This window comes from Vipera berus (genome assembly GCF_964194415.1).
Source record: "Vipera berus genome assembly, chromosome: 1".
Taxonomy (NCBI): Eukaryota; Metazoa; Chordata; class Lepidosauria; order Squamata; family Viperidae; genus Vipera; species Vipera berus.
This window is the reverse complement of record NC_138202.1, coordinates 271,754,026-271,780,995: the sequence shown is the minus strand read 5'-3', so window position 1 is coordinate 271,780,995 and position 26,970 is coordinate 271,754,026. Positions and strand designations below refer to the sequence as shown.

The window sequence follows — 26,970 nt, the reverse complement described above, 5'->3', positions numbered from 1 at the left end:
TCAGAGCCAGATAAGAAGTGCTAATAATGCATTGAACAGAAATCCTTGATGGCTATCCCTTAGCATGTTTATTTCTAGCCTTTTCTCCAGAAACTTGCACTTTTACTTTTTTCACCCTTGTAAAAATAAAAAAAAATAAAAAAAATGAGATAGGTTGGGCTAAGAGAAGATGATGGGCCTAAAGTCATCCTGGGAACATTCATTGCTGAGATTTAGCAGGTATCTAGTAGCACATTTTCAGACTAATAATTTATGCTTTTGTAAACTGTAGTTCACTTCATCAGATACATGGAATGGTTGAACTGAGGTAGGATTTCAGCTGGGATGTTACAGGTCATGAGGAGGAAAGTATGTTATGTATATGCACATGAGATAGGTTACAAGCATCCAATGAATTAGCAACAGTCATGTGTTTAAACCCTTTTTAAAAAATGACTATCTGGGATAGCCTTACTTTTCAAAACATCCACCTCATGGCAGACTTGAAACCAACCCTAAACTCAGCACCTTAACCATTCCACAACTCTGGATACTATCTGGCTACTAAAAAGTCATGTACTGTTTTCATCTTGCAGTTCTTATGCCTTGAATTTATAATTAAAGAAGCTTTGCTGGCTGAGGAATTCTGGGAGTTGAAGTCCACAAGTCTTAAAGTTGCCAAGGTTGAGGGCCCCTGCCTTAGAGTGTCATCAAGCATATATGTTTCTATTCAAATGCATGGGATGCCATGCCTTTTTTTAGGAATAAATATAACCATTGTACCAAAATACTATCTAAATTGCAACGTATCTTGACTAGATATGTTAACTGAAAGGCGTATAATTAGTAAACTGAACCTAGTGAATATTAAGGAGGCACAATGTCCTTAAGGACCACAATTTTTTTTTCCATATAAGTGGAAAAAAGTGGCGACGCTTTAGTTTTAAGGGCACTTACATAGTGATTGGAATAGTTCAGTCATTTTAGGGTGATCCCAGGATGTTGTTTGAGTGTGATGACTGCAAGAAAGAAAGATGAGTATTATTTTTAATCACTAGGAAGCAAAAATATAATAAACAATTTGCCTGAAAATAACAGCTATATTGTTAACATATAATGACCAAGTTTCAGGAATCCAGACAGTGATGACTCTATACTGAAATACGTTCCAAACTTTCGTATTGTAAATACATGTATCAATTACACAAGATGAAATGATAATGTTGAGACATGGGAGATTTAACAAATAGTTTTTACTATAATGGCAGAATCTCTTATCTGAAGAGCATGTATTATATCTTTATGGAATAAAATTAGCTCTTTGAATCCTTGCTCTACATGTCTCAGATTTTTATTATTTTTAGTACAGATAGTCCCCAATTTACACCCATCCATTTAGTGACCATTCGTAATTATAACAGCACTGAAAAAAGTAATTTATGACTGCTTTTCACATGATGACTGTTGCAGCATCCCCATGGTCACATGATCAAAATTTGGATGCTTGGCAAGTGATACATATTTATGATGGTTGCAGTGTCCTAGATCAGGGGTGTCAAACTCGCAATGTCACATGATGTCACTTTTCGTGACTTTTTTCACATTGCTGGCAATGGGGTGGGTGCTGTTTTGGCATAACGGCCCAGGGGCTGGTAGTTTGACACCCCTGTCCTAGATCATGTGATTGACACCTTTTGCAATCTTCTGACAAGCCAAGCCAATGGGGAAACCAAATTCACTTAACAAACACACAATTCATTTAACAACTGCAGTAATTCGCTTAACAACTATGGCATAAAAAGTTGTAAAATGGGTTCCAACTCACGTAACAACTATCTTGTTTAGTGACAGATGGGATGAAACACCAATAACCTGCCTTATGTTGATGACATTACCCTGATAGCAAAAACTGTAAAGGATCTTCAAGGCCTAGTAATAAAGCACCACCGGGGGTGGGGGGGTTGGAAGGACTAAAATTAAATATTAGCAAAAACACACTAATGACAACAGGTAGAAAAACTAATCTCAGAATTAACAATGAAGCTATTGAAGGGGTGGATAGCTTCTGCCTTTTAGATCAACCACCAACCCTAAAGGAACATGCAGTCAAGAAATAAGCCACAGATCAGCACTTGTGACAATAGCCAGGAAGGCCTTGGAAAAAATATTCAGATGCAGTTATATGTCTATATCTACAAATATCAGAAACATGAAGCAATGGAATTCCCCGTGATACTTTATGGAAATGAAAGTTGGACTTTGAAGACGCAGAATAGGAAGAGCGTTGATGCTTTGAGTTGAAGAAGATTCCTGAAATACCATGGACAGCAAAGAAAACAAACAAATGGGTCATCAAACTAATCAACCCAGAGCATTCATTCACTGCACAAGTGATCAGATTCAAATTATCCTACTTTGACCACATTTTGCAAAGACCGAGTTCTCTGGAGAAGGCTGTTATGCTGGAAAAGGAAGAAGGAAGGAAGGAAGGAAGGAAGGAAGGAAGGAAGGAAGGAAGGAAGGAAGGAAGGAAGGAAGGAAGGAAGGAAGGAAGAAAGAAAGAAAGAAAGAAAGAAAGAAAGAAAGAAAGAAAGAAAGAAAGAAAGAAAGAAAGAGAAAGAAAGAAAGAAAGAAAGAAAGAAAGAAAGAAAGAAAGAAAGAAAGAGGATGACCAGAAGCAAGTTGGATAGACCCAGTTTCAATGGCAATGAATACACTAATGGGAGACTTGAACGATCAGGTTAGGAACAAATCATTGAGGAGAAAAACAATTTATGTGGTCAGCAGTGACCTGATGATATATAATCAATCAATTATCTCATTCAAATAATACACCTTACAGTATTTTATTTCAGCAAAACTAAAAAACTAATCTCATTAGATACAGTGGTTTATATTTTTTTTAAAAAATCTTTCAAACATCCAATATTATGTAATGCTCATAAGTTGAGTATATTTTAGCAAATTAAGCATTATTTAATGAAACAATACATTATATTCTCCTCTTTAAATCTGCTCCAATAAGTGAGTTACACTCAGCTAAATAATAACATTGATGGCCAAAATCAATGAGAAAATAAATTTTCACTGCCTACCCAGCCATGGTTAGAAAAAAATTGTGATATATTTTTTATTGATATCAAAATGGAGAACTGGAAAACATTTCTAGTTCACAGAGAATATAGTTTTGTTACCCTCCAGAGCTCAGTTTTCAGCCATCACTGCTTCCTCTTTTAACTGATCATTTACTCCCCAATCTTTACATCCATCTTCATTGCTCACTTCCACCCAAATAAAGTAATATGGCACCAGTGCTGTATTACGCAACTGCTAATTCAGTTGATGTAGCTGATCAGTTTATCTAAAGAAAATAAATTGGCTGTGGATTCACTGATTCCCAAGCTGTCTCCTTAATGTCCCATTGTACTAAATTGCTGATGGCTTGAAAAATTGCTCAGAAATTGTTATTTATTTCCTAAGACATAAGCTTTCTTCCCTTCATTTAATGGAGGTCTATCAGCCTGTCATTCTAATTTCCTCAGCCACTGACCTTGGAGGCTTAGGATTGCTTTCACACACTACTTATAAAATTTAAACTTAACACAATTGTATATTATTGTGTACCTATAAAGAGCAGTCCAAGTAATAAGATAATATAATCTCTGTATCAATCAATGCCAAGTCACTCACGCAAGGAAGATTACTTTTTTTATATCTATATGTGACAATTTAGGATTTGTGCTGTTGCTGTATGTTTCGCTGCATGCCTTTTTTGACTTTTTGTATGCTGCTAGTATAAGAATGTCATCATTGCTAAAGGCCCCACATTGATAACCAGAGCAGATTTTTGCAGATACTGTAGGCACCTCCATTTTTTCCCCCACTTGGGGGTTTTCTTATTGCATACTTTTCATTCCAGGCACTATAAGCTATTCTGACAGTGCAATGGAAGTGGCATCTATTTCTCCAACTCTCCTAACTGGAACACAGAATGTCTTTGTTAACTATTATTTTAAAAACTTTGATCACAGGCAAAAACTTTGCCTGTAAATAAATAAATAATTCTGTTTAAAAGGAATTCATTTCATTTCTATCCTGCTGCAACTCAAGTAACTCTCAGGGTACTTAGCAAGACAGCTCCAATCTAACTGATCCTGCAAATACTCTTAAGATTACCTTATTTCAGGTTTATATTTCATTACTGTGAGCAATTTCTGCTAAAAATGCAAGTTTAAATCTATTTACTATGGCTTATCAATGAGTGGAGAGGTTAATATCAAATTCTGGATAAACATAAGGAAGTGGAGAGTTAAATGTCTTTTTTTCTAATAAGCTATTTTGTTTGCCACTAGTGAGGAAAAAACAGGAAACATGTTCTATTTAATGCTGAGTAATATGTTTCAATAATTATTCAATTCTCTCACACAAAAATGTTATTTGTTGATTCCAGGCTTAAATTTTAACAAACCAAAATTATCCAGTGGGCTGACTATCTTTACATGCGCTCGACTAGTTCTGTGAATATCAGAAGAGAAAGCATAAAGTAATAAAAACTGTTTACAAACTAAAATTTCTGTGTTAAGTGCTGTAAGGCAGAAAGCAAAGCTTTAGATTTAAGTTGCTACTCACAGAAATATATATTTCTCTTCCGAATTTTAAGGGTAGCATAAAATTGATCTAAGATATAGATCAAATATTTCATCAGCCTTGAAAAATTACAAGGGAAATGCTAGTAGTTTTACAACATTGTAAAAAACAGGATTTAAAAGGCAGGCTTCTCATGTCTCTGAAAATTTATTTTCCAAGCTTCCTATTGTGCACTAACTTTTCACAGTGCTGAGACACCCTTGTCCAACATGAATTTTCATTTTGTTTATTATTTTCATCCCTGTGTATTGATTTAAAGTGATAACGGAAAGCTGAGGCTTTGCTCAACATGTTAACCACACGATATTTTTAAAGGATAAATACTTCAAAGGCAAACATACCCAATTCAAATCTCAGAATCAAGGACTCTACCAAAATATTGGAAATATGGCTTAAGATGTTTGAGATGCATGGTCATACAAAATAATAAAATTGCTACAAGGTCGCGCCCAGGCTCTTGGAATGGATCACTGAGTCCAACCACTCCACTCAGTTCAAGAACCCAAACAAAACTACCCCTGACAGGTGGCTGTCTAGCCTTTGCTTAAACTGGAGGGAAAGTCAAAACCTCCATGGGTAATTGCTTTGCACTCATGTCAGAAACACCAAGGCCCTTCCAGGTTGAAAGGATTAGCCAGTGACATCACCACCATTGCCTGGGGCTGCCCAGTTGGGAGTAGGAGTGAAGGACAGGAGCTCACCCCACTCCGTGGCAGCACTCGGGTCTCAAACATGGGCTTGCTAACCTCCGACCCAGCATCCTAACCATGCAAGATCCATGGGTAATTAAATGGTTTCATTGCTGAACTGCTCTTACTGTTGGGAAGTTTTTCCAGCATTCATCTGGGATTTGTCTTCCTGAAGCATAAATCCATGGTTCTTGCCCCCCCCTCCCTAAGTATGAATAGCAATGAATAGCAATGAATTCCTATTTGTTTGGAAAAATAGAACAGCAACTACAATGTCATTTTTAGACATCTCCTGAAGAATTCTACTTAGCAGGGGTTATGATAGGGCAAAGCATCAAACAGTGCATAACAAATACAGAGTACCTCTCTTTTCTTAACTACGACCCTGAACTTTGTCAGCTAATTCATCAGGTATCTCCCATCCAAAATGGAAAATCTTAAGCATGCTATCCATTCAGTCATCCTTGAGAGTACATAAAGGAAGACTCCCAATTTGGAGTAGCTATGCCCTTACATCTCTGGACACATAGAAACAACAGAGCACATACTTCTCCATTGTTGTACCATAAATGTATAGTCTTTCTGTATAATTATGTCAAAAATATCCAAGATGCGTGAGACATTCCCTGCAGATTTTGAATACTAATCTTGCTACGACATATAACATTGTCAAGTCTGTGTACCCTAAAATCTGTGTGATGGACTTGAGGCTCATATTTGGGACTCAACATTATAAATTAGACTCAGTGGTTACTCATGTGCCATAATAGGGTTCTCTGTCTGTCTGTCTGTCTATCACATATTCCCCTGTAGCTTTTTAATAATACCGTGTCTTCTTTTAGATTCTCACTTTTTAATTTTTTATAGTTTTTATGCTTTAATATACACTTTTAATTTTTTTAGTTTATATAGTTTACATCAGACATGTCAAACACAAGGCCCGGGGGCCGGATTCGGCCCGCGAAGTGGTTTCATGTGGCCCACAAAGCCATCCTGGAAAGAGTGAGGTAACGGCCCCCACTGCCTTGGCCCTGGCCCAGAGTCCCTCCTTCTGCCAGAGACCCTCAGATCTGTCCCACTCCTGCCCAGGCCCCCATAGGCACCCTTGATGCGAACGATGTACAGCTGGCCATGCCCACCCAGTAGGCCATACGGACTCTAGCCACACCCACCCAATAGGCCACGCCCACCCAGTAGGCCATGCCCACCCGGCCCCTTAAGGGCAACTGCAATGCTGATGCGGCCCTCAATGAAATTGAGTTTGACACCCCTGGTTTACATGGATGGCTTTTACATACTGTGCATGTTTTATGCCTTTTCTTTATTATACTTCTATACTTTTATTAATGATTGTACTCCATCCTTTTATGCTGGTCTTTGGCTGCAGTAAAGATTGACTGATTTGATAGTTATTCTGCTGTTTAGTTTGACATAATAAATTTAAAAATAAAACTGCAATAGGTTTTGCTATAATCCAGATATGTTTGCCTTGGTGGAGCAGTGGGCTAATGCCTCCTTAAGTAACACCAGCTGCCTGCAATTAGTGCAGGTTCGCGTCCCACCAGGCTCAAGGTTGACTCAGCCTTCCATCCTTCCGAGGTAGGTAAAATGAGGACCTAGATTATTGGGGGCAATAAGCTGACTTTGTAATAATGCCGCTTGGGGGGGGGGCGAAAGCCCTAATAAGCAGGCATATACATAGAATGAAGGCTACTGCTAAGCTTGTAAGCCGCCCTGAGTCTTCGGAGAAGGGCGGGATATAAATGGAATTAAAAAAAAAACAAAAAAAACATATAGCATTCATTTAATATAAAATTGGCTTAGAGAAATCAATTTCTTATTCTGATAACCATTTATCTAAACATCGTGTCTACAGTATTACAAATAGCAGTAAATCAGTGATTTTTTTTCTAGCTGCATAAACACAGTGTTTTTATTTCTGCTTATTATGCTGGACCCATTAGGTCTATTTTTCATCAACTCATTTTTGACTTTACTTAAAAGCATCCAAATTTGACAATTGGAAAACTAGCTTTTGTCTCCTTGATCTCTGGTCAATAAATGGAGCACATAAATGCAGAAGCATAAAAACGATTATCACTGAACACAAGAAAGAAATTAAAAATGGAAAAAAACGCCTGAACTGAGTCAAATAAAGGTACATGATTACATATGCTTTCAAAAAGACAGTTCCTTTTCCTTGTATTTGAAGTATTTTTGCAGAAGTTCTCCGTGTTCTTGATCTATGCACAAAATTCAAAAGGTGGCCAGAAAAATCCATGTTATGGACCCAGAATAAATTATAAAAACCAATCTGAAAAACTATACATTATATAACTTAGATAGTCTCCAAGATTCAGATAAGATGTTCCAGAGACAGTCAACTCTAAATCGTTGCTGGTATTTAAACTGAGGCTGCTTGGCCATCTTTTGTGGATGCTGTACATTCTTTCACTGGGCAGAGGATTGGACTGGACAGTCTCTAAGATCCCTTCATCTCTTCCATTCTGTAATTACATCCAATGCATTATAGCTTTCTCCCACCAACTACAAAGCCCTGACTACTGTTGTAACCTTTGATCAGTTGTACAAAACCATGCATTTTTAGAAATTTAAAAGTTACTGATCCATCCTGACTTCACTAATCTGGTCTTCTGCAGAGATCTGCATTAGCTACTGCAAGTTCAGGAATCTTTGTCTTTGAGAATCAGATCCTCTAAGGCAGGGGTGTAAAACTCGCAACGTCACGTGATGTGTCGCGACATATCACGTCTTTTTTCCCATTGCCAGCAATGGGATGGGGCGTGGTTTTGTCGTGAGACATCTAGCCCGCGGGCCAGCAGTTTGACACCCCTGCTCTAAGGGATCTTCCAAGATTCAATGTATTCTCTGAAATGCAGTTCACTGAAAATGAATAAGGGTAATCAACTTATGACCAAAATTGAGCCTGGAAATACGGTTATAAATTGTGCTGGTCATTAAGCAGGTCACCACATGACTATGACCAATTTTATGACCTTTTTTGCAACAATCATAAAGCAAATTTATTAAGCAAATCCTGCAGCCATTAAGCAAATCCATTGTCTGCAATGGTTGGTTTTTGCCGGAAACCAAAAATCAATGCCAATTTCTAGCAAAAACATGGTAAATCACGGTCACATGACCATGGAAGGCTGCAAATGACCATAAATGCAGGCTTGTTGTGATTCAAATGTGATCACATGACTGCAGAAGAAGGGGGCATGATAATTTCACATCTGGGTCGTAAGCAAACCTGGGGAAGTCTGTTGAAATTTTAAACAGTCACTAAGTGGCTGATTGTAAGCTGAGAACTACCTGTACTGAAAGTATTATCTTGATAATAAACTACTCACTGCATATTATAATTCTGGGATCATCAGGTTATTTTTCCTAATTGCTATCTCATACAAACTCAGCTGTATTATTCTTGTTATGGTGCTAGAATGTAAAACCTGGGAAAAGTTATAAATATGTTGCCAATTTTCAGCCCAACTTGACCTATCCACAACTGTACATGAACTTTGTAAGTCTTGCACTTCACAACAAATTTTTCATTGAAATTTTTCATTCAAATTTTCATTGAAAAAGAGATTGCACTTTGAACAAAGAAACCTTTCTGTGGAACTTGCTTGATTGGTTATGTAGGGGATGGGAGTTGAGATAATGGGACAAAAAAGTACAGCAGGTGTGAGCAATATGTGACAAGATAGGAATTTACACGGCTGTGTAAAACTTTTCTATGCTTTCAGATGCAACTTTTAGCTCATCTTGCACACAGTTTTGACTGCACTGAAAAAAAGTTCGGCCCATCAAGATTGGTCAATAATAACCTTCTATTTTTACAACTTTTGCTGCCAGAAGTAAGCAAGATTTCAATAGCTTTTGTTGCCTCAAATCAATTCTCTGCTTTCTTATTTATATAATTTTATATTGGCTTCCCTGGAAATAGGTCTCATCAATCTCAGAAGGATTTGCAGTAGTAAACTTGAATGATTACATTTTATTGGCCATTCTACTCTTTTGGGCGTATAAAATCAGGCTACTGCATAAATTGTTGACATGGCTAATTCCTAACCTAAAACATAAGAATGAGAACATGAGAATAGTCCTTTTGGATCAGACCTAAGCCCATCCCTTCAGCATTCCATCTAACACATTAGCAGAAGCATTTAGGAAAACCATAAATAGGAGCTCAATGTAGCCTTTCTATCACATTATTGTCCCCTATGTAGAGATGGACTATCCCATGCCTGGAAAACATACCCAGTAATCAAAGTGAGTAACAACCACTGGCTCGTCTTCTAGGAATCTGTCTAGTCCTTAATTCTTCTAAACTAGCAGCCAAGGCCAGGATTGTGGCAGTATATTCCCCAAAGTAATTATATGCTGGATGAATAAATGCTTCCTCTCATCCGTCTTAAATCTCCTACTCAGATTTATTGTATGGCCTCCAGTTTTAATGTGGGGAATAGAATTCCCTGCTTCTTTCTTGCTTCCCTCCAATTTAATAGCAGAAACTGATCGGCTTAATAGCACCATCCCACCTCACCTATACACCTCTTAAGCGTAGGTCTGTCACTTTCCCATTCCCAACACAGATTTCCCCAGAATGCAAATGACATGGGAATCATAATTAATCTCCACAGGTTGGAGTTATTCTTCCTTCTTAGTTCCCTACTTGCTCCAACTATCATTCCATTAACTCCTTGCTTGTTTTGCCAAACTGTCCAGGTAAGAAAGGGTCCTCACTGTCTCCAACTATTCTGAATTACACCTATCATTTGTTCTCCCAAATATCCCACGTTTATTTTATGTAATTGTATTGTTGCATTTATATTCCTTCTTTTACTGAGAACAGTGGCGTAGTGTGGGGGGTGCAGGGGGGCCGGCCGCACCGGGCGCAACATCTGGGGGGCCGCATTAGATGCATTTTACTTTAATTACATCAGTATTTTCATAACAAACAATACATGTGCTTAGGGGGTAAGGGTTTCTTTAACTAATCTAGTGGAAGAGACTCGAGTGCTAAAATCCACGGGTTAGGGGGCACAAATTACTTGCCTTGCCCCGGGTGCTAACAACCCACGCTACGCCACTGACTGAGAAGCACATCCCAAACCAACCAATCGAGTTGCTTAGGCTGAGAGATAGCAACCCAGTAATTTCCACAGTTGTATTCTTACATCTAGGTCAACACTTTAATCACTACATTATGCTTCTCTGTTTGTTATTGCTTACTTTTCAGGTTGCATGTGAAATACATGGCCCAAAACAAAATACCCAGTATCATTCTCCCTTGCCCTTAGTATTTACATCTAAATTTTTGCTTACAGGAAAAAAAATCCAGCTAGATCAGAACTGAAATACCAAAACATGACTGAAAAGCAAGAGGTGAGAAAGGGAAGATACTAATCAGTAGAACTCTTGCTTCAAATAAGATTGGCTACCATATGGATTCGGGGTCACATTTTTAAAGTTAATTGAGTTTGAGCACAAAATAATAAAAAGTTTTAATTTCATGTTGCCTGTTCTTTAGAAAGCATAAGGGCCATAGAAATAATAATTAGAGGACCTACAAGATGCAAGGCTTTGGATGCCTTAGTCCAGGGATGTCAAACTCGCACTGTCACGTATCACAACTCTTTTGCCATTGCCAGTAATGGGTTGGGCGCAGTTTTGCTATGATGCATCCAGGCAGCAGGCTGGCAGTTTGACACCCCTGCCTTAGTCTATCCAGACACAGAACTTAAAAAATTAACTTGCAGTCAATCTCTGCATTTGAGGGAAAAGACTGGGAAACTGAAGTCTTTCCATTACTGTTGCCAATTATCCTGTGAACAGACAAATCCCAGCAATCATCAAAGGACCTTTCTGCCACTGCTGCTGATTGTCTCACTGGCCCATCCATCAAGAAACTGAGAATATATAATAATGTAGATCTGACTTCAAAATCGATTTCTCTTGTCTATGCATAAAGGACTGTTACAGGCAAGGGCAAGAGACTAAGTATGATTTCTTTTGAAGAATGCTTGTAAATTATGATATGTGGCCCACTTAATCCATAGCTAGCTTTAATGGTACTGCCTCTTACACTCTCCAAAATGTAAAGAGTTAAAATTGCAGAGCATCTATTCTTTTGTGAAAACATCTTAGTCTGCTACAAACGGGGGAGGGGGGATAAAACATCTAAATCCATGAACTTAGTTAATCTGTCATTTAGGAATTCTCCTATTTAATCAATGGGATTCTATGGACTCTACCAATCCTTTTAAGCCCAGAGTAAGCCCAGAGTCATAATTAAGGAACGCTTGAGTTAAGAATAAACCCTATTAAATATTGAAATGGAGAGCCCTCTCCTGATTTAGAGGCCTTGGGAGTTTACATGGGACTTTAACTGATAAGCTAAGGAGAAAATGAATCTTGTGCTTTGATAGAATGCCTGCCTTTTTACTTTTCCCCCCAATTCAAATACAATTCTGTTTGTACCATATTGTGCTCCTGGAATAAATCATCTGACATTTATTGGTTAGGCCAGTATGATGGCTTGGGATATTTGGCTGTATGCTGAACAAGGTTGTTTGTAGTCCAGCTTCTGGATGTCAAGAAAATCCAATCTATTGACAGGAATTAAAATCTTATTCAATGGATGTTCGACTATTTTGAAGTAATAAACTAAGCAAGGGACAAAGAAACACTGAGATGTTTTTAGACCTGAATCTCTTCACACACAATAAAACTCAGTTCCAAATCACTTTCTGACAAGAAAATACAAACACAATTCATACTGTGTTCAAGACAAAGTTTAGAAGTAGTAAAACATTCTCTTTAACCTAGAAATTTAACTTCAGTTATCTTTTCCAGAAGTTTCTTAAACACCTTTTTAATTTAATGTAAAAGTAGTATCATTAACTTAATAGAATTTCTGATACCATCAGACAGGATATAGACCCCTGCAAACTGTTGTTCTATTCACTGCAACTACCAGCGTTGATTAGAAAATAAAGCTTAACAAAGCAGGTAGACAAATTCAATTACTGGGGCTAATTATGGCAATATTTCTACTTTTAAAAAAATCTTTAGCCACAATTATAGTCCCCCATGATAACACACAGCATTATATAGTAATCGCTTACAACATCTTTGCTGGCTGGAGAACTCATTTGAGTAGAGATATAGAATAAAAAAATCAAGCCAAACAGCAAGTAAGCAAACAAAAACAAGGCAATATCAAATAGTCATTAAATCACATTAAATATGAACATTTTCAGTGTGCCAGTTAAACAATGAAATAGTTTTATAATGCCTATCATCAGCAAGTACCATTAAAGCCGTCAGTTCAAAGCCATTGTAAACTGTTTGTTTAAACTGATGTGCTGTCAACAATCCAAAAGGGCTCTGACCTATTTATATTCCCCTCTTATGCTAATAAGGTTAAAAAATCAAAATGAACAGCATGACAAAATACAAAAACATTGGCACCAGGAACGATCAAGCATTTAAAAAAAGCTCTCAATGGACCTCATTACTCACGGCCATTCCATTCCCAAAGCTCTCTTCAAAATCATGCTTTAACAGTTATCCTAATGCCTAACAAGGCAGGACATGATCTGTTTTTTAAAGGGAAGACTGAGAAGGCTTGATCCCGTGGCCTCCAAAGATGACAATCCCCAATGGAAGAGACTTAGAGAGTCCTCTGCCCTCAAATTGTCCATCCAAAAGAAATCCAAGTCTAATCTGTTAGCTTCTACAAGTTGGAGCCAACATGATCTGAAAAGTGTCCAGGGTTGACATGGTGACCGTGAATTACAGAGTCCACTCCCAGAGATGGCAGATAGAAGCATCTAATGTCTGGTAAGCTCCAATACCATTCTGGTGAAGAGGGAGGGATGCTATCAAGCAACAACAGCAATATCTACTTGTACCAAACTTCAATAATTCCTCAGATCTGCTTATCTTCCTTATCTACCTCTGGCCACTTGTAGAGAGAATTGCCATTTTGTGTCCCTGGCCTTGAACTCACAGCTAGAGTCATACCCAGAATTCATAAGGGTACATTTTAGAAAGGGGACATTCTCTTATTTCTCAACCAGGTTTGCTAATGCAAATCAGGTGTTCTCTCTAATCACAATTAGGTTAGGGATAAAGAGAGATACCTAAAGGGCAGACCTGACATTAAGCAGTTGCAGCTGCTGTGAAAGGCCTCAAAGAACTCGATAACCTGAGGAATGCAGAAAGAGGCAGGAATTGGGGAAGCAGGCATAGGTGAAATAAAACCTCCATCTCTTGAAAGTAATTCCATAAGTGTTTTACTTAGTATTTGATAAGATTCTATTACATATGACAGTAATAGCCTACATCACGGCCATCATCACATCTCCAGAAAAACATTGCTAGCTAGTACAAAGTATACAAAGATACTATTAGCTTGTTGTATAGACATAACAAAGAGTCAGGTGGCTATGTTTCATATAAACTAAGGTTTTTAGGGGTAACCTCAGGTACAGCACTTGGTTTAGTGGACCAGACTGGTTATAACTTTCCTTAAATGGGTTCGGACTCAGAACTTTTCAAGCCAAAAATAACAAAGGTGTTCCTGGCTACTGTTGGAACGCTTTGCTTCCACAGACAGCAGTGAGTCCAAATAGATATTAAACAGATTTTTTGGAGGAGTGCAACTCTGCTCCATTTATTTTATTTAGATGGACAGATACCTCCACCCAAAGCATTCATGTCTTGTCTAATTATATGACCAATATAGGGAAGGACATCTGAAAATTAATGGTGCTTTTTAAAAATCCCATCCGTTTTATTCTAATATAATTATGAGAACAAATACCAACTTACTTAATATAGTATGGAACACTGTTATGAGACACTGATCTCTGCCACGGTAGTTGTACAGAGGCTATATAAATAAAAAAAATGGAAATAAACCAAGAAAGTGTTAATTTATTATTTACAAATAGGCATACTTGTACAAAGAGGCTGAATGAGAAGAAATATTCCAAACTCTGGGAGTGAATTCTCCTGAACAGGTTTTTTTTTTAGCATTTATCCTCAAAATCATCACTACTAATGTTAAATAATCACCAGTTTAAAACAATTGTTGATGAAGAACCACTTGTTTAGAAGAGAACTTGGTCCATTCCAATCCACTTAACAATGAACAGGCCCAGTATACCAGGTAATTACCTAACCTTTGGTTTGGGAACTTTCCTTTTTCTTTTATGAATCTTTGCTTGCAAAGTTGTGAGTGCATACATTGATTCTACTTTTAAAAATATATCTTTCTAGAATATTTTTCAGTTAGTTTTTATTTCTTGACACACACAGAGACCCAATTCCCATAGTTGTTTCAAGTACTTGAGGACAGAACTATTAACATTTTGTAAAACTGTTAAAAGATCACCTTCGGATGGTAGTTTTTAATCAAGACTTAATACTATGTCCAAAGTCATATATTAACTCTCTATCATCTTTTGTTTCCTGTCCAGCGCTTGTAAACCTGCTTCTGACATTGGCTAAGCACAATTTAATTATAATTCTAAACTGTCATTCCGTGAGAATTGTCTTTCTGAAAATTTCTCTGAAAGGATCTTTCATATGTGACAATCATTTTGTTCTATATTTTCCTCAAAGGCCAGTTATTAAAATATAAGCATATTTGGGGTAAAAAGAAAATTAAGAACCTTTGAAGTACTTCATTGATCTACTATTAGAGTCCTCATTAACCAATTTCATTAACACTTACTGGAAAGAAAATCTTGAGATTCAGGTCCATAATCATGGTGTATTTCTTGTAGTAGTTTAATGCGATCATCTACCGATATCTGCATATAAAAATACAAACAAGGAAAAGCAGTACTAAGCTTTCAACTGATCATACCAAGCCAATATATACAGCCAACAAGACAAACAGTGGTTTATGATTCATTTTTCCAAACCGATTTTAAAGATAAAATATTCTCTCCTCTTAAATCTTCTTCCCTCTTTATAATGTTTAAATAGAAGCTAGTAATGATTCTTCTGTAAGCAGTGCAAATCAATATCAAATAAAGGCCTTCTTAGTGTCTAATATGGTCTACTGAAATGTTCACTTCTTCCCTTGTCTAAGTTTCTGCAGTCAACATGCCTTATTTTGATTTTATTGATCTTTACAAGAAACCATATTGGGACATGCTGCTTAGTGATTGACCTTATGGGTCAACATTCTCCTGGTTTGCTAATTAAGCTGGATGAATGATACAAAACTCCTCAGTCAAATCGTTTTAAGGCATAACAAGTGTTTTTAGCGCTTCAAATTAGATTGAAATGGAAGAAAAATATGTTTAGAAATTCCTCAGAACAGGGGCTTAATCATGATTCTATGTAAACAGCTCTATCAGTTCTTTTCTAACTAAAGAGCTCCTGTGGGCTCTGATGAAACCCAAAATATTTTACATGGCACCTAATAGTCTTCCCAAATGGCTTTAAAGGCTATTCTAATGAAACATTAGCAAATAGTAACACAATATTTCAGAAACAGTATGGTGCAGTTTAAGATGCTGGACTGACACTCGGGGCTCAGGTTCAAATTCATCCTTAGCCACAGAAACTTACTGGGTCACTTTGGGTCACTGACTTTCCCTCAGCCCAACCACATTACAGGGTGATTGTTGTGGGAAAAATGGAAATGGAAATGCCTTGAGATGAAGGAAAGGTAGGTTCTAAATTTAACAAATACACAGTGCAAAGGAAAGACCAGCCTCAAGTATTATCTGTATTTTAAATAATGCATTTAGATCCCACATTGTTTAGCTATATTATTTATACCTAAAAGACTGCGTTCTCCCATATTAAAGAATGTGTCGGTGCCACCAGGTAGATCAGACCATGAAATCTACTTTACAAGCAGGCTAAAACTACTTTTATTGAGATAGGCTATAATAGCAGATCAGAAAAGTCTGGTTTTGGTGTACCAGCTCTTCCTTTTTTATAGTTCAGCGAATGAAGGAAATGTCTGGACATTCTGGGCTTATCATTTAGTCCTTGTGGCTTGATAATGGAACCTGTGTATCTCCATCAAGCTTATATTCCTTACTGTCTACCCAAATCATATGTTGAGTCATTTTGATATTCAGTGAAAATTCAATTTAGCAGATGTGTTATTTACATCATCTTATGACATTTGTGTAATGACATGACTGAGGTAAGGCTGTAAATTGTGGTCATTTATCCATAATATTGTCAGAGGATTTTCTCCCTGATGACAGGGATAATGTGGAATCAGTAACACTCTCATGGTTCTCCCTAACACTTAGCCAATGAAAGCTACCTGTAAAAGTTTCCATCGCATGTTCAGATCATCTAGCTGTCGTGTTACTTTCAAGGATGGATGAAGATCAAGTGGAGAGAGTTGACCAGATAAGTCATTGATGGATTTGATTTTCAAGCTGATTGGTGAAATTTCTTCTCTAAAGGCCTAGAAGAGGGAATACACAACTGCTTTTAGTAAAAATCTTGAAAAGCAAAAATAAAATCTCTAAACGATACATGTAAGTGTCCTCCTTCATTTTCATTCTTTCACTATCTCTCCTGACTTTCCTTAAATACATTACATGTTACTGTAAGTATTTGAAAAAGCCATGAATTTGTTGGTAATGTATTATATTACCAGGAAAGATTTACCAGGAAACAAAAAGCCACTGAATAAATAGTGAAAATGAGAAAGAAAAACAAACATATCTTCAAATTCAATAAGTGTAATTTGAGTTTCATTACCTTTATATTGTATCAATAAAGCATAAAAATGAAATCTGCTAAAAGCCAGATAATTCTACAAAATTGATACAATTTTCCAACTTCATGCTGTTTTCCCCAAGAATTACTAGATCAGTTTCAACATCAATGTTGATTTTTTTAATCCTCAACAGATTATACTATTTGAACAAACAGAAAACATAATAAGTTTCCCTTTACAGTTCTTTATGCAAATACTATTAAAATATGAACAATTACCTCTTGCAGGCAGAAAAACAAGAAATATTCCCACTAGAACACAAAAGCATTCTTTTATGTTTGTATTCAAACAAAAAAAAGGAAAGATTGATATTTTATGCTTAAATCAACATATTTAAATCTGCTTTGATTTACTTCTAAGGTAACAGAAATTGTGTTTAATTAAATTTAGCTTAATCTTTATTTGAAAGCAAAAACAAACCTCTGGCAGAGTGTTGTGTGTTTATGTTAATGCTCCATTACTCATAAATGGTCTAATTTGTTATTTTCTAGACAATCCTTGGATATACAGGCAAAAAGCTTCTAAGTCCAATGCTAAAATGCTCATTGACTTCAGAAAGACAAAAATTCTTAGGCGCTCTACTATTAGTTGTTACAGTCTGGAATTCCTAGACTAGTAGCAGAATGGTCTATGGTAGAAACTACTGAGTCAACCTTGAGCCACCAGGCTCAAGGTTGACTCAGCCTTCCATCCTTCCGAGGTAGGTAAAATGAGGACCCAGATTGTTGGGGGCAATTAAGCTGACTTTGTAATAATGCCGCTTGGGTGTGTGTGTGTGTGAAAGCCCTAATAAGCAGGCATATGCATAGAATGAAGGCTACTGCTAAGCTTGTAAGCCGCCCTGAGTCTTCGGAGAAGGGCGGGATATAAATGGAATTAAAATAAATAAATAAATTCAAAGGCATTAAGGGGGACAGATTCATTTTGTTTTGTGGGAAGGTAATTGTGTGAATATTCCAGCTTATAATTGCACTTACAGTCAACCTTTCTCCTCAAAAGAAAAAGAGAGAGCAAAATATATTTTAAGAACAATTTTAGCTACCCAGTTAAAACAATGCACTCACAGAACAGGGCTAAATAATTTAAATATCACCTCACTGCACAATTAAAATATCCCTTCACAAATAACACATTTGTAGCACCCCCATCTTTACTGTGGACAAGTGGAGGTGACATGGGATTGGTCTTTGCAGTCCAACTTGACAATGGGATTTAATTAATTAACCCTTATGGTTAATTAATGGTTAGGATGCTTAATATTCAGGGCACAGAGAGAGAGTTTCTGAGTTCCTTAGAGTTTTCTCCATCTCCCTCTAGTTATGTTGCTCTCATTATATACATTACTACAAACCTACGCCTCCTGCTGTTATTTTACTGCTGTAGAAATAAAATAATTGCAATGAACTGCTGCAAATTCCCAGTGGAATGTATGAAGCGGGAATAATACAACTATTTCACTGATAAAGAGTTTTCTATTCTGGATCCAGCTGGGCACTGGATTATGACTTCCCGAATACCACTAAACAGTTTCCATAGCCAAAATCTAAACATCAGCTGGCAATGCACTTAAACCAGCCCTGGGATCTTACGGTTGTCTTATCAACTTCATCCTGCAATGAGGCCATCAGCCTGTCTCCAACAGGTTTCCAACTGTTTCGCACATTCTCTGCCTCTCTCAAGTCTGCATCCAGGTCATCCATGGAACACTGCAGGTCCTTCAGTTTCTCTAGCGCTTGTTCTATCTGTTTTTGCCAACCACTGGCACAGGTATTCAGGCTTTCCCACTTCTCCTTCACTTCCGCAGACTGCTTGCGCATAGCTTTAGCAATCTTCTGTGCTTTTTCTTCAGGGGTCAACTCTGAAAATGGGGGAAAAATGCTCAGTGGAATGAATAGGGATTAACAGAATGTGGACAAGAAATATTGCTACTTTCAAAATACACTTGCTGCCAAGGATTATTAAATATGGACTTCCATTCCCATCTGTAGTAAGAGGTGTGTTTCGAGGTGATCCAAATTAATAGAGAAAGAGGCTGAAATAATGTTCAAATGAAGGCAAATGGTGAATTTTATTCCTAACAAAGTGTCAGCAAAAGCTGGGTTGTAAAAAGGAAATGGCTAACTTTGGAGAACTTGCAATGTTACTGTAGTGCTATTGCAATGCTGAGAACAACTGATACCTGATTAATAAAATAGTATTTTTATGCCATCAATATGAAAATAGCTTCCAGGGCAAGAATATAATTAATTTACAAGATCTATTGAACAAGATATAAATAATACCTGTGATATTAACATTTAAGAGCCTTTGATACAAAATAATTTAAAATAGTTGATCCGTGGATGATTAATATCATGAACAGGAGAAAAAGCATCCTATGAATACAGCAATTGTAAAGATGTTATCTAAGATCAGGTCTAGGAACAAAACTGCAGACCTCTTAATATTGTCCATAAAAAAAACAAGCAAGCACTAGAAAAACATAATTTGTTTTAGACTTTGGCTTCAAATCAGACTCAGATCAGGTTCTCTGTTTTTTTCTCCTTTGAGGAGTTGTTCCTGGGAAAATCCATTAAGTCCAGGGTGGGATTTTAGCCCCAATAGCACTGTAATCAACAGCCTGTAGTGTTTTCAAACTAGAATCTCAGCTGCCTCATTAATTAGGGCCAAAGATAAAGGAATCTGGGAACTATAATTTATTACTATTTGGAAGGCCACAGTTTCCCCAGCTTTACTGTGTTTTCTTCTCAAAATATGTATGTGACACTACTAGATATTTGGGGGCACAAGCAATTAAGTTATGGAATAAATTACAAAATATTTTCATTAAAAAGTTTAGGCTGTACACTTTCAACCTATGGAAATTGAATGAACCAAGTTCTTTGATTTCAAATCAGTACTATTTTTTTAAAATATAATGAAAAACACACTAATAATTCATAGTACATATACTCAACAGGCATAAATATCTGAAAATTATAAATATCTGCTTTGAAAACTATTAGAAGCCACTTAGATATAATAGCTTTTTCATTTGCCAGAGAAGAAAATTGTGACGCGGTTTAGGCTTACGTCTCCAGGAAAACAGAATGCAATATGGTGTTATTATTAATGTATTTTTCCTTCAGAATTTTGTCATACTGCAAAATAATTGTAATCATAATTTACCTCCATCATCGTCATCATCATTAATCATCTCTGCAGGCTGAACAGATTACTTGTTTATGAAGCTCTAAAACTGTGTTCTGAACTGATTTTCAGGGGTTGGGTAAATGAAAACTCAGATTCCTCCTGTCTATAGCAAATAATGCCATTAACACTTTTAACACTAAAGGGGGGAGGAGGAAGGATGCTGTTGGAACAAAAAAAAATCCCAGTCTATTTCTTCAAAGATCGTAAGTGGGCAAATTGTGACTTTATTGTTCCTGTACTGACCCATAACAATAGATGTGTTCTCCTGATAGCTTCTAGGCCAGCATTCCTCAACCTTTCCAGATTTGCGGACTGACAAAGGGGGGGGGGGCTTCCATATGATAATGGTTCCATGTGAGTGGCGGATAAACACACACGCACCATCCATTTGGGCAAGCAGCAGTCATGTATGCCCCCCATACATGGCCCAAATGGAGCTTTGTGTGCACACACATTCACCCGCTGCTTGTGCCAATGGGGATGTGTGCACTCGCCCACCACTTCCACAGCCCAGTAGTGGGACACAGCCCGGGGGTTGGGAGGACCCGTGTTCTAGGCTATTAGAAGTAATCTGTTGAGTTTTTCAACTTTGCAAATTCCATTTTTTGATTATAAATTTATTTTAGTTTTTGAAGGGCATGATAGTCAGGATTTTATATCTCACTCCCAGAGTACCCAATGTTACATTCTCAGTGACTGCCTACATCTGCTTTGGTTCCCATCAGGTCCTTACTTGGATTTGTTTATTTTTAATGTTCTAAACAATGAGAAGCTAGAATGTTGCAAAGCAAAGTACATAAAATAACCCGAGTGGGTAGACAGATATAAAATGTTTTTGTCTATATTATATGTATATGCTGGCTTTCCTCTAGCAGCTCAAGGTATTGTATATTAGCATTCCTACACTTTTTGTTTCCTTGCAATAACAACCATATGAGGTTGTGTGGCCTGAGAAAGAGCAACTAGCCCTAAATTATCCAGTGAGCTTCCATGGCTGCAGGTGGACCTGACTAGGGAAGGCCCCACACTGATTCCCAAAAGAATTTTCTAGAAAACAAAACAATAGCTGCAGGCTGATGCTTGGAAGCATGTGCACTTACACAGAAGGCGCACACAGAAAGCATTTTGGGAAGACTGAGATGATAGAGAATAATCTTACTAGTTTGCTCCTAGTAAATAATTTTTAAATTGACTATATCCATCAGAACAACTGTTATGTGCCATGAAAATTCCAGATTTTCTTTATGTGATAGGTAGACAGATAGAGTTTTAGAAGACTACTGTATACTATTTCCAAATTCTACTTATTAAAGAGAAACTAAAAGAAAAATTTTATTGCTCTTATGTCCTGCCTCTACTCTTCCCAGAGGCATTGGTTGAGATCAGACAGTACAATATATGTGCCACATTTGAGAAAATTAAGATAGAAGCTAGGCAGGAGTTGATCAGCAAACTGATTCCTACACGACACAGCATAGCACAGAAACATCCTTCAATACTCAACCCTACCATAGGTTGGCATGGTTCCCATTAGTGAGGACACCTGTTCTTTGCTAATTAATTTTTTATTGGGGATGATTTATTAAGAGGATTAGATATCCATGGACCCACAAAATCTGGCACCGATCTTGGGCAAGACACTTCTTTAGATATCTCTCAAGTATCATGACATAATGCTTGTACATTATTGTATTTTAATATTTAAATATCTACAAGCTGAACAATTATTAATATAACATAACACTGTATTGAAAGGCTACCTTTTAATGCCGCCTTATGTGTAAATTGGAAAGATGGAGCTGGGGTTGGGTTCTAAGGAGCCAAGCCAAAGATGGCAAAAGGCACTATAATTTTTTCTTCATTGTAAATTTCCACAGTATATTGATTAAAATCAGGAATTTTCAGATTGCTGGAAGTTGATTCAAAGGACAATTCAGTATAAGCACCCTGATTTTTATTTCAGGAAAGAATTGTAGAATTGCTTTTATATTTGATATAAAAATGTAATTTAGAAGAGGACTGAAGGAAAGCATATGTGCTATTATGAGTAATGAAGGAACTATTATGAGAAGGCATTTCTTGGCCATAAATATACTAGCCCTTCAGATCTTCTAGCACATTAATGAAAAATATACTACTTAGAAAAAAACTGAGGTCATACAGTAACTGCAGAGAGAAACGGTGGCTGCAGAGACAATGTGCTATTAAATAAGATTTGTGAGAGTAGTTTGATTTCCTTTGGAATAATTATGTTGGGTAGAATCCAGTGAACCTCTTCTGTCAGCAGAAGTAGGCAATTTCACCTTTCTCTGAAGCTTTTCCAATTCTTCTTCAACAAATTAGGGAATATCCCTGCACAGATGTACTTGGGGGGGGGGCGCTCATGGGGTGGTGCATATAATGGAAATTAGTGCATTAACTCTATTTTCATAGAGCTCACTTCACAAAATGACCCATCTTAGAGACATAAGAGAACACACATGCTTGCACTCTCTCTCTCTCTCTCTCTCTCTCTCTAATCACATAAGGCCCCTGAGCAAATGCAGTGTAACTATAACCCAATTATGAACACTTTGTAGAGCATCAAATACAGCTTAAGGAGCACTGTTATGATCATTATACAATAAAGTTTTATGGACCTCTGTCATACCCCCCACACAACATTTTGTTTTAAAGCTTCTGATGATGACTTGAAGACATTGTGAGTCATAACAAATGCAGCCTCTTCACAGCAGCTGCACAGTCTCCCTTAAACCTGCCTTATACAGCTATTTCAGATGGTACCTAACATAAATGAGGTGCACACATGTAAATCACTTGTAGCCAATATATCTTTTACGGCTCAAGTATGATTTATTGCACATCTTGTGTTTGTAATTAAGGGGCAGAACAGATGGTGAATGCTTCATTTAAAATGCTTCACTTATGAAAATAATCTTTGCCTCTGCATATTTATTGATGTTACCTGGGGATTTCCTCAACATTTTCCTCCTTGATTCTAAAATCTTTCATTCTCTCTTTCTATGTTCTCTTTTACACTCTTAATGTCCCTATAGATTGTTCAAAGCCTTTGCCAAATAACACCTTGGAAAACGGATGTGATCTGCTACTGTTGGCTACAGGAATTACATGACAAGCATGACTTTTAAAAGCTACCTTTATTATTTATTAACTATATTCTTCTGCCTTTTCTCAGGCATGCCACCAATGCATAGAGCATTCTAAACTTGTGTTTTTCCCTAGAAACTCCCCCCTACCTCAAAAAAAATTAAGTAAGTTGGACAGAGACTTCCTTCACATTAAATAGTGGGCTTCTATTACTGAGGGTGAAGCTAAACCTAAGTTAGCTATATTGTGAAAGAGTTCCATAGACTACACATCCCAAATCAAGTCTTGAAAACATGCCCTACGTTATGTCGCTTAGTTTTAGGAAACAGTTTGTAAGATTTTCCTTGTCAATCTTGGTATTCAAAGCACATCATTCTGAAAGGACAAAGTTTTGGAAATGAGGGGTTCAATGCAATCCAGGATCCCCAAAATATTAATTTCAAAGCAAAAAGGTATAAATGAATAACTTAATTGAGGCCATTTAGACACACAAACACACATACACATAAACAATATGTTAGTAAAATCACATTCTAAGACCTATCATCTTAGACTGCTACCCCATTTTCAAGCTTTCCTTTTAAAAAAAAAAGCAGTGCTTTCTATAGAAACAATTAGAAAGTGTTCAAACTTACCCTTGTTCCCAACTTGCTTTTTTTTCTAACAAGTAGGTTTAGTTTTGGAATACTGTATATACCAGGCATATCAAACTGCCGGCCCACGGGCCGGATGTGTCATGCTGAAACTGTGCCCACCCCATTGCCGGCAATGGGGAAAAGGTCGCGATACGTCGTGCGACATCATGTGACGTCACAGGTTTGACATACCTGGTATATACTATCCTATGAGGCTAGAAAAAAATCATGAACATGAAAAAACTCTTTAAATTCAGCTATTTAGTCCCATATTTGTACTCTCTCACTAATCCCCATACATGAAGCTCCTCTATATTGTATTGAAAGTACCGGTATATGATTTTCATATACTGGCCATGGGAGGGGGGAAAAAACTTCTGATGAATTAGATTTCTTTTTTTATCAGCTTTGAGCATTTTATTTTGCCCTCTTACTTGTTCTGACTCAGTCAATCATCAGCAATGGACACATGGAATTAGGTCAATCTTCTGCAATTTGATGGTTTCAGATATGCTGGGGCTGTACAAATCTTGGGATTTGCAACCAATATAAATCTGGGAGTGCCTTTTTATCATAATTGACAGTACTAAGGGGAATAGTATCATAAGCTATCAACTTCTTACAAATACTGTATGCTAGAACAAACTGTGCAAAGTATTTATTTTGTAATTAAATAGTCCCTTGCTGATTCTCCAATATTATCAATATACTGCTACTAGTGCTGCTGCTGCTATTGCTACTACAGATAATAATTTCCAGGGCATATATAGGGTAGTCAAAAAGACTTATACTTTTTTTAATTTGTTAAATGGAATGCCAATGTATTAACTAATATTGATAATAATTAACTTAAAAGTAGGTTTGTTAATAACTTTGAGGCAGAGAAGAATTGCTATCAGCCGCAAAGTACCAGGATCATTCACTGAGTTTAAGCAAATAGGATTTATGATTGCAGTCTAGTCAAGAATCTAGTCAACTACCGCTCAGCACCATACTGGTGCTAAATAAGGGACAGTGGAATTCAAATGCACAAAAGTCTATGTGATTCTCCAAACAGTTGTCAAACAGACAAAAATCCTAACATTGAAAGCAAACTACACCCAAGTGTCCATCCTGGCAGCAAAATCTGCCAGGCTCTTTTGACATCTTTTTTCCCCGAAACCATTAAATTCTTTTGGGCCCTATCAGGGGCAAAAACTCTTTCTTCTTAGCACAAGATTTTTATGCAAAAAGAGACAGAACTAAAATCAGCACCTGTTTCTGCTTGTGAGGTAATGCACAAAATACCTGTTTGTGATGCTAAAATGTATATTGACACAATGTTCTGCACATTACCTCTTGCACAATGTCCCATTTTCTTTTGTATAATTCTGGCTGTCACAGTGCTGAATACAGCTTATTCCTCTGTAGTCTTTCCGCTTGTCTTATATTATGCTGGACTATAAAGCTTCCATTCTTTCTAGAAAATTGTAACAAGCTCTGAGCTAAGTTGGCAGAAGACTATGCTTTGCTAGCATTTGTTCAGTTTTCATAAATGATGATGAAGAATAATTGCATTTCCACATGGGTAGTGACATTTTATGTTATACCGATAGGCAAGATCCAAATTACCGTGGCTCCCACTAAAATATATAACAGGGGATCTTAACTTTCATGTAATTTGAGTTAGAGATATTTGGATTATTCCATCTACACTCATGGATTATGAAGTACATAAATTTTTCTAGCTTCTTGCAGTTGGTCAGCCAACCAACTAGGCCTATTGCATACAGCAGATGCCTTATTGTAATGTTAAAACATGGATTTGCCCTTAAGATTTCTGTTTTCGTCTCCTAAATAATAGGATGGGTGATCAAGATTAAAACTGCAGATCATGATGAAATGTTGCTGTTAATTCTTTTCTGCCCTCGCTTCGATGAAAATCACACACTGAATATTAGCACCACTGGCAACAATTAGAAGTTCTTTTCTTAGGGTTACTGCCAAATTGATCTAAAAGGAAAACTATTTGTTCACCATCGCCCTCTGAATGTTAGAAACCTGTCCACCTCATTTATCATTTTCTCACTGAATCTCATTAGACATTAATTAAAAGTAAATTATTTGGAAAAAAGAATCCTACTATTTATTTAAAGTAAATACCGCTCTAGTTTTCAAATACAAGGTATAAGACTGCAGTGGAATGGAGATTTAAATTTATCTGAATTCTTAAGCAATTACATCATTTGAACACTGAATGTTTACAAATTGGTATGTGTATAATTTTTTGTAAGTTTGATTAAACTGGAAGATGCAAGACGTTAATTAGCTACTCAAAATGCAGCTAGATTTTTAAATGAAGTAATTTACTATATCATTACTCACCAACCTGATATGCTCAAATACTGAATAAAAGTTATTGATCACTGTTTTCTCACAACACAAGGGCCTTGACAAATTTGAATTTAATAAATATATTTTCCTAACAATACTCCTAATTTAGATTAAAGATTATGCGTGCAACTTCTCATCAAAGCTGTAGACTTATCAATTTACTTAACTGTTCAAAACAGCTAGTGATAAGAATATTCAACAAAAGAACTAGCCTAGAGAAAAGGTTTATTTGCTTTAATAATTAAATATTCACAATGTAAAAGCTTACAAGAAGAAGAAATAAAAACTAGAAGTCCATAAAAATTAGGATGGTGGATAAATTATACAAGCAAATAAAACCAACTTTTTCATATATTTCAGAGGACCAATGCAAGGATATGAATGGATATGTATCCCTTTTTTGTGTTTAATAGATAATACACTATTATTGTACAAGACAAGAAGAAAATAATAAAATACTCTTTTGGAAGCAAGGTGACAAGAAGGAAGATATTGATTTAATTACAGATATTATTATATGATATTAGCTAAATCAATTTCAATCTGG

General features: G+C 36.7%; 1 protein-coding gene across 6 annotated transcripts in view; it reads right to left on the bottom strand.

The window, feature by feature from the left end:
- The window catches only part of UTRN (utrophin), a gene marked incomplete at its 3' end in the record, with an annotated part of 377,026 nt that overhangs the window by 57,257 nt on the left and 292,799 nt on the right, over positions 1–26,970 (bottom strand). For all 6 annotated transcript variants that reach the window (XM_081313934.1, XM_081313935.1, XM_081313936.1 and 3 more), the window contains 5 exons: positions 18,705–18,973; positions 16,651–16,797; positions 15,088–15,166; positions 14,181–14,241; positions 937–998 (listed from right to left, as the gene is read on the bottom strand). In XM_081313934.1, coding sequence (XP_081170060.1) covers positions 937–998; positions 14,181–14,241; positions 15,088–15,166; positions 16,651–16,797; positions 18,705–18,973 — 618 coding nt within the window. The remainder of the gene's footprint in view (positions 1–936; positions 999–14,180; positions 14,242–15,087; positions 15,167–16,650; positions 16,798–18,704; positions 18,974–26,970) is intronic.